Below are 16,072 nucleotides of genomic sequence, written 5' to 3'. Positions count from 1 at the left end.
TCAAGATTATCTCAAAGTTAAATCATGTGAAAGAAAAATACATGATGAAAAAAAAAAGAATCTCATTAGTCAGAAGATTAATCATATGAATTTTATATACCAATAACATGATTATTAAAAAAAAAAAGGAGAATTTGATCTGTTGGAAGAGTGCTTGGCCCAGAAAGTTTGAAAGTGTATAAAAAATACTGCACAAGCTCGATTCCTGCAGAAAGTATCCCTTAGGAGGAAGAAGGTTTATTCATGTCGCTCTAACTTCCAAGACTATGAAGTTCCCTCTTCAGAGTTTTCGCATCAGAAGAAAAAATCTTTACTGCTAGAATTACTACACAGTCAATCTATCTAGATTCTTAGCAGACACGCGTTTCAAGAACTCGTAGGTAGTAATCATGGTTGCCGCAGACATGGACATCGAAGCCCACCTTGGTCCCAATCCTTTGTAACAACCCAAGATTCCCCCTTTCTTCACCGAATTCCGAACCACTTGCACAAGAGTCAGTGACCTCCTTTGTCCCTTAATCTCTTCTGAATCCAACACTTGCAGCTTATGAAGCATCCACACTAACACAAAAATTGAATACGACACAGATACAGACATGTGATATCTGTCAAACACATCAAATTTAATTTAGACATGAGTGTCGTTGTTGATATCATGTCAGACATCAAACATGACAAGAGACTAGAATATCCGTGCTTCTTTCTTAACTTGTCTTGATCGAGTCAAGTGGCATAGCCACAACAGCCGAAACCCCACTAGCCATAACCGCACTCAACCATTGCACACCCACAATCACCTTGGAATCGCGTCCAAAATTAGAGTTACCACAACCACCATAGAATACGAAGCCCACCAAACCGCGTTAGAGGGAACATAAGTCACAATCGAAACCCCGAAGCCTCTGTAAAACCCCCTTGGCCCATCAACACCCAGAATTTTCCTTAATGCCTCAAAACCATTCCTGTAACACTATAAACAAAAAACTTAAACAATTAGAGACAAAATCAAACGACAAAGTCTTTTGTCATTAATACAAATTAAAAATTTATTGATAAAATTTTCTAAACTACATGTAATTTGTTTTGCTGTTAATTTTGTTTTTTATGGTCTTATTAATCAGTATCCAAAAAATACCGATTAAAAATAAAAAAATAATATTTATTATTGAAATAATAAGAGTCAAAAAATCATAAATAATATAATTTCATGTGTTTCAATAAAATTATAAAGGTACTAATTAATATCTTCTTTTTTATACTAAATATAAGCACTCATAAATATCAAAATGTGGTTGTTTCGGGTGAAAACTGGTCTTGGATGAGTTTGTTTAAATTTTAAAAAAATAATTTTAAAATAAACACTTATTATAAAAATACATTTTTTAATAAGTAGATAGAATTTGTTTCTTCAAAAAAAATATAAAAGTATTTATTTTAAGTAAAAATAGTTTAAATAAGCACATCATAAACATAAAATTGATTATTTTCTTATTAGATCTTTTAAGTAAAATTTTTAATTCAAGTTTTATATAAAAAATGTGATTAAAAAAGAAATTTTCTTTTTTAAACAAGGGAAAAAATCAAAATTGGAATGTTTTGAGTGAAATTGATATTAGATTTTTTTAAATAACATTTTAAATTTAAGTTTATAAATTTAAAAAAAATGTGATTAATAAAAAAAACTTTCCTAAAAAATAAGCAACTAAATTCTCCTACAACAGAAATTAATCACCAACTAAATTATGTAGTAAAAAATAAAAAAGAACACTCAGAATACTCAGAATTATTGAGATCATGGATTAGATTTAAATTACTTTTGTTGCTTCCTTGGACCATGAGTCTTTGGCTCACGACATCAACTGGGGTCCACAGCAATTGTGCGGGCATGCGGAAGCTAAGCCTCCGGCGGCATTAGCTATGGTAGCGGCCGAGGTATCGGAAAACCCCAAGTGAACGGTGGCGGTGCCAACGTTGGACTTTGTGACTTCAAAGGGAAGACATGTGGAGCGCACGTGCGGAAATTGTTCCCATCAAGGAAGTGCCGAAACCTCGGAAACCCTCGCAGCGCATGATGGCGCGCGACATGTTGCCGCACGAGACTTTGGCGGAGGACACTTGCTGACGTGTCTTTAAGACCACGGCGGGGTAGAGGGCGGCGGAGAGAGCGGAGAACAAGGATGCTCCGAGGAAGAAGAACTTTGACTTGTCGAGCATGTGCCACTCTATTTCTTTCGGCGCGTAAGATTGGGTTTGGGACTCTGAAATTGAATCTTCTTAGGTTGTTGTTGGAGTCGAACACATGTTGGACTTGGACACTTACTTTGATTCGTTTGTTGCAGCTTTTAGTAGGAAAAAGGGTTTACGAGGGGAAGAAAGTTAAGGCTAGTGTAGCTAAAAGGACGTACACGAGAAGGAAAGAATCGATGGAGTTGCAACGAATCTGGGTTGGGTGTGAGTGTACTCAGAAGGAAACGAAAGACACGTGTGAAGAAAGCGAAATTGACACGTTCGCTATATAGGCGACAAAATAAGATTTTATTAAGTTAAATTATAAATTTCATCATTTTTTAATTCGTTTTGGTTGTTTTATTTTAGTCATTAATGTATACCTTAATCAAATAATTTAAATTTGAATTCTAAATTGAATATGAAATAAAAATATGTTAAGTGAAGAATACTTATCTTCTGTAAGATGAACGTTAATCACCTTTTTTTAACGAAAGTTATTTAGTACCAATATATGATTAGCAAACAAAGAAAATATTTAATGGATTAAAATTTAAATAAATTTAGAAAAAATTATATTTTAAATTGATTAATATTAAATGATTTTTTACTTAGTGAAAAGTTGATTAAGTTTGATCATATTTAAGTTATGAGGGAATGGGCTTTTTAGTCCCACTGAATACCAGGAAAAAAAAAACTTAGGGAGGACTACTTGTTAATATTTATATGATAAATGTTACTAACACATTTTTTAATAATCTTTTGAATATATTTTTATTATTAATTAAAATTTATTGAAAATTATAGTATTTTTAGGGTCACACTTTTAAGGAATATTTTTCTTGAATTTGAAAATTTTCAATTAACTTTAACTCACGATTAAGTGTGTTAAAAAATATACTATTACTATTAGAGAATGTATTACTAGTGCTCCTCCAAAGTCACATATAAATAAAAATAATTAATTTTATATTAATTAAAAAAGTTAGTTGACATAATTTAATTTTATTAATCTCAAATAAAATAAAATTATTCTTGTAATACTCCTAATCTCAAATAAAAAAAGAGATATTAAAAATATAATTACAATTAAATGAAAAATATTTTGAAAATAATATTATTAAATATGATAACAATGGTTAAAATTATTTATATTTAAGTCTATCACACAAAATAACTATCGTTGTATATATTTGAGTAAAAAAAAGTATTCTTCTACTTATATTTCTCAATCTTTTCTTCTCTAGATATTAAATATATATTTTTAGAAGAAAATATTAACTAGGTTAGTATCCAACAATCTTTTTCCTAAAAAAGAACATTAATGATTAGACTTACGGTGATATAGATTATAAAATTTAACAGTTATATATATATATATATATATATATATATATATATATATATATATATATATATATATATATATATATATTAAGTCACTTTCTTCTACCAACTGAAAATATGACAATCATATTAAGAAATTGATCTATATTATTAATATAATACAGTACTAGTGTTTTTATATTCTGACTATATGTATATTAACAAGAGTTTAATGCACATAAAAACAGTGACAGATTCAAGACGCGGGTCAACAGGCTAAAATATTTTTAAAATAAATAATATTTATTATCATATATATGAAAATAAAATATATAGTAAAGTAAAATATGTTTTGTTTTTCTAAATTTTTAGAAATTCAATTTTAATCTTTCAAAAAAATAATTTTTATTTTTCGTCCTTAATTTTGAAATAAATCACTTTTAATACTTAGAACGTTATCTAAACCACTTTGTGCTGTTCTATAAAGTGTTATTTAAATAATATTGAGAAGCAAAAGTGATACACATTTCAACATTAATTAGGAGACGGAAAGTGAAAAAAAAAAAATAAAGAAACTAAATCCGAACTTCAAAAAAGTTAAGACAAAACATATTTTTCATTCTAAAGAAAAATGAAATGTCCACCAAAAGGAACAAAACATGCAAAAGAAACTAATTAATAAAAGAAAAAAATTATAAGCAATGGGTTAAATGACAAAAATAGGGGATAAAAAAAAATAATAGCACTAACTACATCCTTACATTTTCCACAAAGTCGGGTGCATCTGCACCCCTAAATTGTACCTAGGTCCGCTAGTACTGCATACGTATACATTATTAGTAAAAACAGTTTTTATACTATTAGTTTATCAGAAATTATGTTTTTTTTTTTTACATTATTCACTTTTTTTTGTACGTATCAGAAATTATGTTTGATCTCATTTTTAAAAATAACAATTATTTACTCGAAGCTGAAAAGGAAAAGAGCAACCTTTCTTATATCTTTGAGAACAGACTCAAATACTATTTTGGTCTCTACAAAATTTAGGATTGGTCATATATTAAATTTTTAAAGATAAAAATTATTATATTCATTCCTAAAAATGAAAATGTCCCTCAATTTAATTTATTTTAGATTATATTTGTGAAATGTACCGTAATGAACATGTTAGCTACTCGGTCAACCAACGTGTAATCCATCTTTTCCACACAGCTATAGTGGACACTAACTCGACAATTATCAAGTCGGTAACTGTTATGCCTATAAGCAGAGTATAATCAGATAACAAAAGCATGTCTTCATTCATACCAAAAATACATCTAAAACATTTAGAGTGTGTTTTGTTAGAGAATTTTAAATAAGGAAAGTAATTTATCAGACAATTTGAATTTTTGTAATCTAGAAGTCATTGTTTGGATGTTTCTTTTTAAAAAATTTAAAATTTTAAAATTTTAAAACAAAATTTTAAATAACTCTGAAATTTCAATTTCCTTCTAAAAATATAAAATTAAAATTCTTTTCTTACATTCTTCTTCAACAAAAAAAAAAACACTGTCTGACTCATGAAGGAACGTGTATAACTAACATATAAATCATATCTTTTCTTTTTTTAATTCATTTTTTTCACCCTCATAAGTTTAATTTTTTATTCAAACACAATTTTAAAAATAAAATTTTAATGAAATATTTGAAATTCTTAAAATTTAAAATTTTTGAGAATAATAAATTCTCCCATCCAAAGATAGTGTTATTCACTTTGGCATTAGAGTTCTTTTGTAGGTATTCTCACATTTCGCTTGGCTGAGAGATCGGCTAAAGGAGAGAACATCAAAGCATATAAAGATTAAAAAAAATTGTAGTGAAAATGAGATGAAAAAAAAGTTCATGTATAATATAATTAATCAAATAACAGTGATAGATAATTTCTTTGGTAACAATGAGAAAAACATTTATATGTTTGAGAGGTAGATATTTTGAAAGAAAATGAAAGAGAGTAAAATTTTCATTTTTAATACTTGTTAACTAAATTAATATATTTTTTAAAAAATGAAATAGACAACCTACACACCTACACTTAATGACTAATCTTTTGTTTATCTTTATAAGTTATATAATAATCACAATTTAAAAGTAAAAATGTATCCTCCCTTTCATTTTTCTCCAAAAGTACACTCTCGGGATATTCTTATAAGCTAATCTTGTAAATTTTTTATTATTAATGAATTAAATTGCTCAGCTTTATTTGAAGGACACTTATTTCCAGTTATCTCTTATGATTAAAGTTGTTGTGCTCTAGAAGTCGTGATACGATTTACTCTCCTCTTGAAGATGGTGGGAAGGATAGGGGATGTGGCTTTTACGGTCTTCAAAGGACGTAGGTCTACTAACACATTGGAAGGTCTTCACTCTTCACTCTTCACTCTTCAGCTCCAAAATCCAACCTAAACAAAAAGTCCAACCTTTTTCAATTTTTTTATATGTTAATTTTCTTTCTCTCTATTTTTCGTTTTATGTTGTAAATACAATTCCACTGCCTATCTGAACCCAATGTTTCTTCTCCATCAATCTTTGTTAGTGGCAATTTGACATTGTTAACGTGTGATCGATGAACTCTTCGAGAATGTGCTTGAAAGATGGAATTGAAATTTTAATTTTGATTTTAATTAAGCCTTTTTAGAATTTAATATAAAATTTATATATTTTAATATTTTATGCTTGAGTTATGAAAAGACTTCGGCGTAAAACTAGAGTTTTAAATGTAGTTTAAATTTTATTATTTGATAAAATAGAAATAATTAAATTAATGGCATGTCTCTTGTTTAAAATTTATTTAATATACTAATAATTAAATAGCTTAAATATTATTATTATTATTATTATTATTATTATTATAAAATATAAATTAATTTAATTATATTGGACTAGTATGTCATGTTTAACTCATTTTAACATCACTAGTTCTGAATGACCATGAATCAGGTTAAGTTTGATAAATGTTTGGCCCAAATTAATTAATTAACTAAATTATTTGAGTTGAATTGATTTTTGATAAAATATTTTATGTTCTTAATCCAAATCCAATCAACCTAACAAAATTTTAGTTGATTTGTTTTATGTTTACTTGACTAGCAAAAACGTTACTCTATTTAAAACACTAATTTGAGAAGGGCGGAAATGATTATTTGGCTGGGTCCGGCAAGTTTGAAGTTACAACGAATCAACTCAAAAGGAGAGAATAGAAGGAAAACAAGTCAGGAAGCAATACTTCAATTATTTGGAGGTTGGAAAAATATGGAAGAATTATTTACACCATTTTTTTTAAAGAATTAACGTGGATCTCTTTTCTTATTTAGAATATTTATCTCATTTTACACACTTTTTTTTTCACTTTTCATATAAACAAAAAAGAGAAAACAAAAATAATTTTCGTATTTCTATCTTTATTTTCTCTTTTATTAATTAAACAACTTAAAAAATCATGAGTTATTTTAGTCCTTTTTCTTTCACTCACCTACATTCTTTTTACTTTCTTTTCTTAAGCCAAATAGACAGTAGAGAATGGGATGAGTCAATTCACACAGGATTACTCATATTCATGCCCACTCCTATCTTTACTTTTTAGATGTGAAAGTGATAATTTTTAAATATAATGTTAATTAAGAATATATTAAAAATAAGTTATGAAATAATTTATAATTCTCTAAAATTACTATAAACTGTTATTTTAATTTCAAATCGACCATCAAGCATAAAAATTAAATTAATGAATAAATTCAATTCCAGTTTTTTTAATTATCCTTAAAACTATATAACTCCGCACCGAATTTCATTCGAAATCCTAAAATTTTGGTTTCAGAATTTTTTATTGGGACTCATAATCTCTCTTTCCACTACACCTGATCAATTAATGTATCTTATTCAATCCTTACAAAAAAATTATCTTTCAAATATATAACATTATTTATTGTAAAGTAATAAAGGATATTTGGGTAAAAAAAATTAATACAAAAGATAACTTAAAAAGAGTCTTATAAAAAAAGATAAATAAAATTTAAAAAAATATTATATTTAAGGACGAAGGGGGTAATTATTAACATTAGGGTTTCAAATTGAAATTATATATTTTATTTTATTTTCTTTAAGGAATTAATAATTGTATGTGTGAGTATATAAAAAAAATAGTTGTACATGTAAGATCTACATGATATATTTTTTTCCAGATCTACTTTATATTTAAAATGAAATGTGAAACTAAAAGTTACTAACATAAGTAGTTCGGGATTTGGACCATTTAATTAAGGTCTCAAATTCAATCCTTCTTTTAAGTATGGAGTCACAGCTATAAGTATTATTTTATTCCAAAATGGGTTAATTTAGTGGGAAAGAATTAGTTGGATGTCAAATAAGAAGTCCTTTGGTTAAAAATTTGAAATGTGAAGAAATTTAACAATTTTATCTAGTGAAAGGAGTAATGCAAAATGAAAAGAAAGATTTAAAGTTTTTAAACATTATAGTTAACTAAAGTGAATCGCCTAATCCACATTTTGTTCCCAAGATTGAGGGACTTTCCATAGGGTAAGTATTTTTCATTACAAGAAAGAAAGAAAAATGAGTATGTAAATTATTTAAACAAAATAGTAATGAAACACTAATAAATACCAACACATTTGATTGATAATTAAGTTATTTAAAGATATTATCAAGGTTTGGACTCATGACCATATGTATGGATGGAAAAGACAAAAGTCATTTTAGTTATTTTTACATTTCAAAAGGAATTAGTCTTCAACTATTGATTGAGGATATTCTTAGTGAAAACCAAAACAATAGTAATGAAGTTATTTTAAATCACCATGGCTAAGTCCAATTTAACAATCTAATTCAATATAACTTCATGTATGCAAGTATTTCATTGGGTTGAGCATTCATCCAAGACCTAGTAAAGCTATTTTATCAATACAAAAAAAAATTTCCTCCTTGCACACTTTCATCTTGTTCATCTTAATTTTGAGATGAGCAATGTCTAATCAAGGATGACAAAATCGATCCGGACCCTATGAGTACTTGCAAAAGTATTTGCAAGCGGAGAAGATAATTACTCACTTATTAAGACTAAGGATGAAAACAATATTTGCCCGCAATTTTTTGTGAAAATGGACGCATATGTGAGTAGTATAGTACCCACCCCACCCTGCTCCACACATGTCAAATATATTATATATTAATGTAATTAAAATATGTTACTTAAATAAATAATTTATATTATGTGTATACTTTTTTGTAAAATGTTGATGTCATAATTAAGGTTATTAGACTATTAAGGATTTATCATTGATTTTATTTCAAATAAGCATTTTTATATTGTGGTCAATATTATTCATATGCTTCCAAACAACATTTTGTGTATGGTAACAAGATGGTATTAGATCATATCTTATATTATATTTGCTTCACTCTAAATAAGAATAATAAATTTATGTATATCGTCATTACATAATGTCCAAATTTAATTAGAGATTCTTTTAAGCGATTAAAATATTAACTTTAAAAATCATTATATTAGATGATTATTTTGTAATGTTATTTATTTATAACTTAAGTTTACATGAATTAATGTTATGTTTGATTATTTTTAATATTAAGAGAGGATGCTTAAATTATTTAAGAATAAATTTTTAATTTACTTATAATAAATTTTTTAATTAATATAATTTTTATCAATTTATTAATTTTACATAAGTAAAATGTAAGTGATATAGATATATAGGTACCTATACAGAGATGCCAAAAACTTTGGTACCAAAAGGTAAAGAAAGTTGCATTCTATCTGGAAGTGCATGTTTGGATTTTGCCAATTTGTGGGGACATGCATTCCGAGACGCATCCAACGGACGAACGCAGAAGATACACCCCTTCGATCCATTCGCGAAATGCCATTTGAAGACCAGTCACCGGATACTCTAACATATTTCAAATTCCATTCCATCACCACTTGGTCAAGCCTACCTATGACCCTATCATTGGAATCCAAGTACGTGTCAGGGGATGAGAATATTCAACTTGGTGTCTTCTTTTCTCCACTGCCAAACACTAAAATGATCAACAACCACTCCATATCTCCATTATGTATAACAACATTTTTCATATTAAATTAATGTTATCTTAATTTTTCAAAGCTACAGATAAAAATAGAAACTTTTGTTTTAAAAAAAGTGGATAAATAAAAAATAACAAAGTTAACAATTTAAAGCATTTAATTTAATAAGATATACTCAATACTTTCATATAATATTTATAAACAGTTAAAAAACACATTATATATATTTATAAAAGCAAAAGTATTGAGTGAAAATCCAAAACCGAGATCTTGTTATATCTCACAGAGAAAGTATTCATGGTTTATTAAGAATTAGTAAAAGAAAATTTCTAAGCCAGATTTAAATTTATTTCTAAGAAAAATAGAATTGTATATACAATAAATTTGAATAAAGTACATCCTAAACTTTTACTCACCTTAAATAAAAAATAAATAGACCTATAGCCTTTTTCCCAGATTAAAATAACTAAATCTTGCACTATGGTGTTACCTACAGGCTACAGTTAAAAGATTAAAGATTATGGCGACTCCAAAGTCACGATACATTGTAAATATAATTGGTAAAGTTGCTATCGTGACACAAAAAATAAAAATACTTACATAATTTAAATTACTAAAAATAAACGTGCATATCATGTTAAATTAACTCATTAAAAACAAAAATTATCAATAATTATCTTTAAAAACCTATTTGCAAGTTATTTAAATGTAAATAAAACTAAGTCATTCTCTAGTTTTTATTTAAACAAAAATAGTCAATATTTAATGCTTGATTTTTTAACGTGTTATTTAATGAAGCTAGCAAGTAATTGTTCTACTATCAAGTAGATTCTTCCCGTCTCAAGTTTCACCCATCTTTAACATGAGTTAGAACTTGAATTAAAAAATATATATATGTATCCCAAAAAAAAAAAAATAGAGCAGAATTACACCACGGCAGATAATAAGCTATGGACACAACACAGTTACACAGCTACATAAAATTTAAAGAAACACATAACAGAACAACATTCAAGTCCACTTATGAAATAAACATCCTAATGGTAGATGAATCGACAGCAGCTCATAATATACCTAATGTAACATCTGAAACAATATACCTGAAATTCACAGCAAGACTAATAAACTTGACCTACTAAACAAATTAGTAGTCATAAAATTGCCAAGATTATAGTCACCACCATCCTAGCCATGTTTGTCAAGGTCGAGCTCGCTTGTTGCTGCAAGAAGGACATTTGTACTGCTTGATATGCTCAGCCCTTGCAGGGGTAATCTTCACGCACTTTCCATGGAACCATTTCTCGCAGATGTCGCAGCAAATCCAGAACTCATCAGCAGCATAGCTCTCTCCACATGCCCCACACAAGGTATCTCCATGTTCCTCTTCGTCTTCGTCTTCCAAACCCAAACCCAAACCCGCACCACCCTCATCATCCTCGTCCTTTGATTGCATTGCTTTTGTATACTTTGATTCAGAACCTCGCTGCATTTTTGTCAACCCAAAAAGAGATTAACAAAATGTATAGTCGAATACCAATAAGAAACCAAATCACAGTACAAATAGTGAAAGACTTTTTTGGCTCCCAAAATACTTTTCCCCTCCTAGTTCAAATGATAGCATCTAAAAAACAACGTACCACACTACTTAGTAAAGGACAATCACTTAAATAGTTCATCCCCCTTTCCCTGAATTAGAAACCCCTGCTAACACACCTAAAGTTGAAATCATTAAATAAAACAAAATGTGATTATAAGCATATTTTGATGGGGGAAGGGGGAGGAATGCTTTACCTTTCTAGCTTTCCAAGAGAACTTTTGAAAAAAATAAACAAAATATAAATATTTCTAAAATGTAATCAGTATCCAAACATGCACAAATTTAGGAACTAGCTTCATTGCTAAAAGCTATATGATACTTAGCAGACTACAGCTAGTGAGAGCAGCTTGATTTTCAGACTTGCTTACCTTAGAGTTTGACTTAGATTTGGTACTGCTATGATTTGAAACTGATGACTTTTCCTTTCCTTGTTTCTTGGCCATCCCTGTAACAACCTCAAATATTGTCGGAAGATCATTTATCATATTAAATAGTCGCTTCCTGCATGAAGATGAGAAATAGATATTACTGAAAGATGACAACTTCTCAAATTAATTACAACATAGAGAGGTAAAACCATCAATAATAAGTCACAAAAGAATGCAAACTGAAGCACTGTTGACAAACTAAAACTGAAGCACTGTTGACAAACTAAGGGCAGGAAGGAAGAAAAAAACATCAAAATCCAGTAAACAGTATTAGAACTGCTAGGTCATTGAATTCAAGCCAGGTATAGAAAGTTTACTCTTGTTCTCAAAAGCAAAAGATTCTCTACTTAATACAACTTAAAACACGAGCCGTACAACATTACAAGCAAGAGTATCTAGGAAATGAAAAAATGATTTTCTACTAAAAGGAAAGAAATTATAGGGAAACAGTAAATAACTACCTAGTTAACATTTTATATATTATTTGATATTGACATAGACAGATCCAGTGTTATCTCTCACCAAAGCCTTAATTCTCAAGTTATATCCAGCTCTACCGAGTGCAATATTCTTTTGTCTGTGCCATCAGAACTCATAAACCCCATGTACTAACTATTATATTTTTATATTAATAAACATCATCAAATATTCCATTGAGCTGCACAAATAACAAGACAAAAAACAGCATGTGCATAACATGGGTTCCACACTAGTAATAAAGAAAGACACCAACCAGAATCCCATTAACAACGCAACACAATCATATTATTTCAACTCAGTTCATTTTTCCTCAAATGAGCCAAAGAACACCATACTGAAAACCAGTAGCAACTGTCAAGGTAGACAACATTACAAGAGGCAATTAAGGACATTCAGTACTACACAATCAGATACTTCCTACTACTCTTATCTTTATTGCTTATGCATGTACCTCTTTTGTGTGTAATCATTTCTTTCTTTACCCTAATACTCTGTTTACTTACATGCAAACAAAACAGCAAAAGAAATATGTTTCTAGAATAGGTTCAAACCATCCTTGAGTTTAAAATTTATAAATGATGTGAAAACAATGTCCAATGATACAAACAGTTGGTCAAAGCCTAAGCTACCTAAGATCAGTGTCACCAATGGCGGATGGTGGAATATGGCCGAAGGCCAAAATTCCACCACATAAATATGGCATTGTGGCCTTTGGTGCCACCATAACGGGGCTTTCTTCACAAATTGCCATGGCGGTTGGCAAAAAATCTGCCATGCCATTCCAGCATGGCATCCCCATTTAACAATATTGCCCAAAATCAAAATACATGCATCACTTAAGAGAAAAAATAATAATCAGCTAAGTCCATATACATATTGAAGAGAAAAGAAAATATGTACCTATCAGCCTTGTCAAATCCAAACCTAGCACCAAAATAAAAAGCCACAGCAAGCAACCAAGCATCACTGTGTACAGCAACCAAAGACAGCCAGTCCTTTTCTTGCATCCCGTCTCTGGCAAAGTTAATGCCCAATGCTGGCTCTGGAAGCTCAGGGGGCACCTCCTCAGCTGGCAGATTGACTTCCCACTGCTCACTTGGAAATCCATAAAGGCAAAGATTTTCCTTCTCTGCATCACAGTTCACAAAGCTCACATAAGTTGAATAAAATATCTAAAGTCTCAACAAAAATTTCAACAATACAAAAAACATTAAATGCTATAGCAATACTATAATCAGCAATTGGACTATGCCAATATGGTAGCATGGTGAAACAACTTTTATCCATCACTTAGTAGATAAAATACCCAAAAAGAAAAGATTCATATTAGGTACTATATTGGATACACAGAAAAACAAAATTAAACAGATGTCTGAAATTTGTTTCCGAGAAAATAGGTCACCTCAAAGACTAAACCCAGTATCATGAGTTAAAATGTCCCTACAGGTATTCTTCATATTTAATTAATGACCTTATTCCAGTCAAAATAAATCCCTCACCTAACCCATCTATCTTCTGAAATCAAAAGTATCTATAAATTTCAAGTAACCTACACATTCCCCTTCTATTCAGATTTTCTCACTATTATGCAGTAGGGCTAAAAAGTACCAGAGTATAAAATCAACAAAACTTGCATATTATGTTTTAGCTCACATTTTGCACATGAAAACTTGCATATCATATGCCAGATTTTGGGTAAAAATTTTGGATTTGAATTTTTTTTTTTTGCACGAGAGGAGGAACATAAGATGGCCTCACATAATCCACACATCCAAAGTCTTCCATAAATTTGTATTAACCTTTTAATACTCCCCCAATTTGGACAATTTTAAACATCCAAACAAACTCATAAACTTCCTTCCCTTCCCTTTCTCATCATTTTGTTTCAAATACCACCATTTCCAACTCCCATATGTAACTATATGATCTGCATAATATGGCTTGATCGCATTCCATAAAGACCAACCCAATGGTTATCTGCACATCCCTTGAATAATCATACCTAACTGAAAGTGAATCTCAAGTCCATTAACATTAAACAAATGATTAGACACAAAAGAGGTGCATATACTCATTCCACATCATGTCATATTCATACTTCCCAGGAGGGTTAAGGATTAGGACAAATGGTCCAGAAAGAATCTACAATGCAAATAAAATTTAGCATTTTATTGTGACCCACCAAATGTAATTCATATGAAAGGAAGGGTGGCAAGTTAATAAGAAACAGCAGAGTGAACCCATTTAACAAAAACCTAATTCTCCATATTTCAAACAAAGTTTACGGGCCCATGTACAATTAAACATAATGATGCAAGCCAAAATTCAAAGCTACTAACTGAAAATTTTGCACTAGAGTTTCTTCCCATTTGTGGTAGCATATGACTGCTTCAGTCCATGCTACATTAAAGCTATAACAACTAAAAAATCAAAAATAGATATTCACAAATGACCACATTGAAAACAAAATATAGTACCGTTTATTAGATAAGAAAAACAAAAACTTCAAGTAGTAGCCATTTACGAAATTGAGAAACCGAGCAAATTAGGTATACAGCGTTTTTCCATACTTTCAAAATTTAAGTCTGAAAATCCCACACAGCCTCAATACTCAGCTAAATTCAAATTCCTTTTCATATTGAAACAAACAAAATATAAACTCCGCTTACAAAAAACATTGCAATTGAGTTTCTGGGTTTCCGTTCAGGGTACATTAAAACAACTAATAATAAAAAGAAACAAAATTCCACAAAATGACCATATTGAACAAAAAAAATTTACAGTTTCGCTTATTGTATATGTGTGTGTGTGTGTGTGTGTAAACTTCCAGTAGCCATTTACAAAACCATGAAAGTACACTTTCGAAAAATTAAGTTCGAAAACCCCACGGCCTCAACACTCAACTAAATTCAAATTCCTCTTCAAATTGAAACAAACAAAAACACAATTTCCACTCTCCACTTCAGAAATCAGTTCAATTCAATGTTCCAGACAGGGGGGAAAAAACAAAATATGAACAGACCAAAACAAATAATAAAAATACAATCTTTTTCTTTTCTACGAAAAAAAACGTTACCGGGATCGCACTGCTGGTAGAACTCTTCAACATCTGAAGGAACCACACAGAAACCAATTCAATTAGACATGCAAGAATGAGAGGGAAAAAAAGAACCAAATAATCAAACATTAGGGTGTCAAAAAAAGATTTTTTTTTATTTTTTTGAAAGTTAAGGAAAAAAGAAAAAAGAAAATTTAAAATGGAAAAAAGGGTAAGAAGAAAGAAAGAAGAAGTAGAAGTAAGAACCGGTGGTGAGGGCTTTAATCAAAGCAGCTCTGCGACCCTTGAAATCCCTAAAGACCTCTTCGACGGTACGAGGATTGTAACCTGCCTCCATGATGTCTGTCTGAGGTGTTGTGTTGTTGAATGGAAAAATGGAACTATGGAGGGAAAGAACCAAAGGTTTTAACTATTTGATCCTTTTCTTTCTCTCTCTTTTCTCTCTGTGTAAGTGTGGAGAGTGTGCAACAACACACACACCTACAACATCACATAGTGTAGTACACACTGCACTGCACAGGCTTTTTTATTAACCGGACTTGAATCGAGTAGAATTGGATTGTATTAACCGGATTTGATAAAGCCCATCGAGTCCGTTGCAAACTCAACACTTAAACCCGCTTACGTTTTTTTCTTCTTCTTTTTTTCTTTATGCCCCTTTTTTCGTCTTTTGGATTTAGATACGGATTTGAATCGGGAATAATTAAGTGCGTCTTGCGGACTCGGGTACTAGGGCTACTAGTCCGGGCGAGTCCGAATTTACGGAACTTAAAAATTACTTTTGAAAACTTTAATCTAAATATTTACTAATTGGTAAATTAGATTTTTCAATAAAAATTAATCATTAATAAAATTATTTA

At 29.7% G+C, this 16,072-nt stretch overlaps 1 protein-coding gene and 1 pseudogene across 2 annotated transcripts; both read right to left on the bottom strand.

The window, feature by feature from the left end:
- Window positions 1–325: 325 nt before the first annotated feature.
- LOC100797681 (solute carrier family 25 member 44-like) lies at window positions 326–4,846 on the bottom strand (annotated as a pseudogene).
- A 5,707-nt stretch (window positions 4,847–10,553) lies between these two features.
- Window positions 10,554–15,791, bottom strand: PHD4 (PHD finger superfamily protein). Of its 2 annotated transcripts, XM_026125230.2 has the most exons (5): window positions 15,459–15,791; window positions 15,231–15,263; window positions 13,055–13,283; window positions 11,615–11,747; window positions 10,615–11,132 (listed from the first exon to the last, which is right to left on the bottom strand). In XM_026125230.2, exons 1-5 carry the CDS (start codon window positions 15,547–15,549, stop codon window positions 10,848–10,850), a joined length of 771 nt encoding a protein of 256 aa, XP_025981015.1. In that variant the 5' UTR covers window positions 15,550–15,791; the 3' UTR covers window positions 10,615–10,847. The 2 variants fall into 2 exon arrangements, with proteins under 2 accessions (NP_001237867.2, XP_025981015.1); NM_001250938.2 differs by lacking the exon at window positions 15,231–15,263 and having other exon boundaries at window positions 10,554–11,132; window positions 15,459–15,711.
- Between the last annotated feature and the right edge of the window lie 281 nt (window positions 15,792–16,072).

This window comes from Glycine max, chromosome 14, assembly GCF_000004515.6.
Source record: "Glycine max cultivar Williams 82 chromosome 14, Glycine_max_v4.0, whole genome shotgun sequence".
Taxonomy (NCBI): domain Eukaryota; kingdom Viridiplantae; phylum Streptophyta; class Magnoliopsida; order Fabales; family Fabaceae; genus Glycine; species Glycine max.
This window is presented reverse-complemented; position numbering and strand designations above follow the sequence as displayed.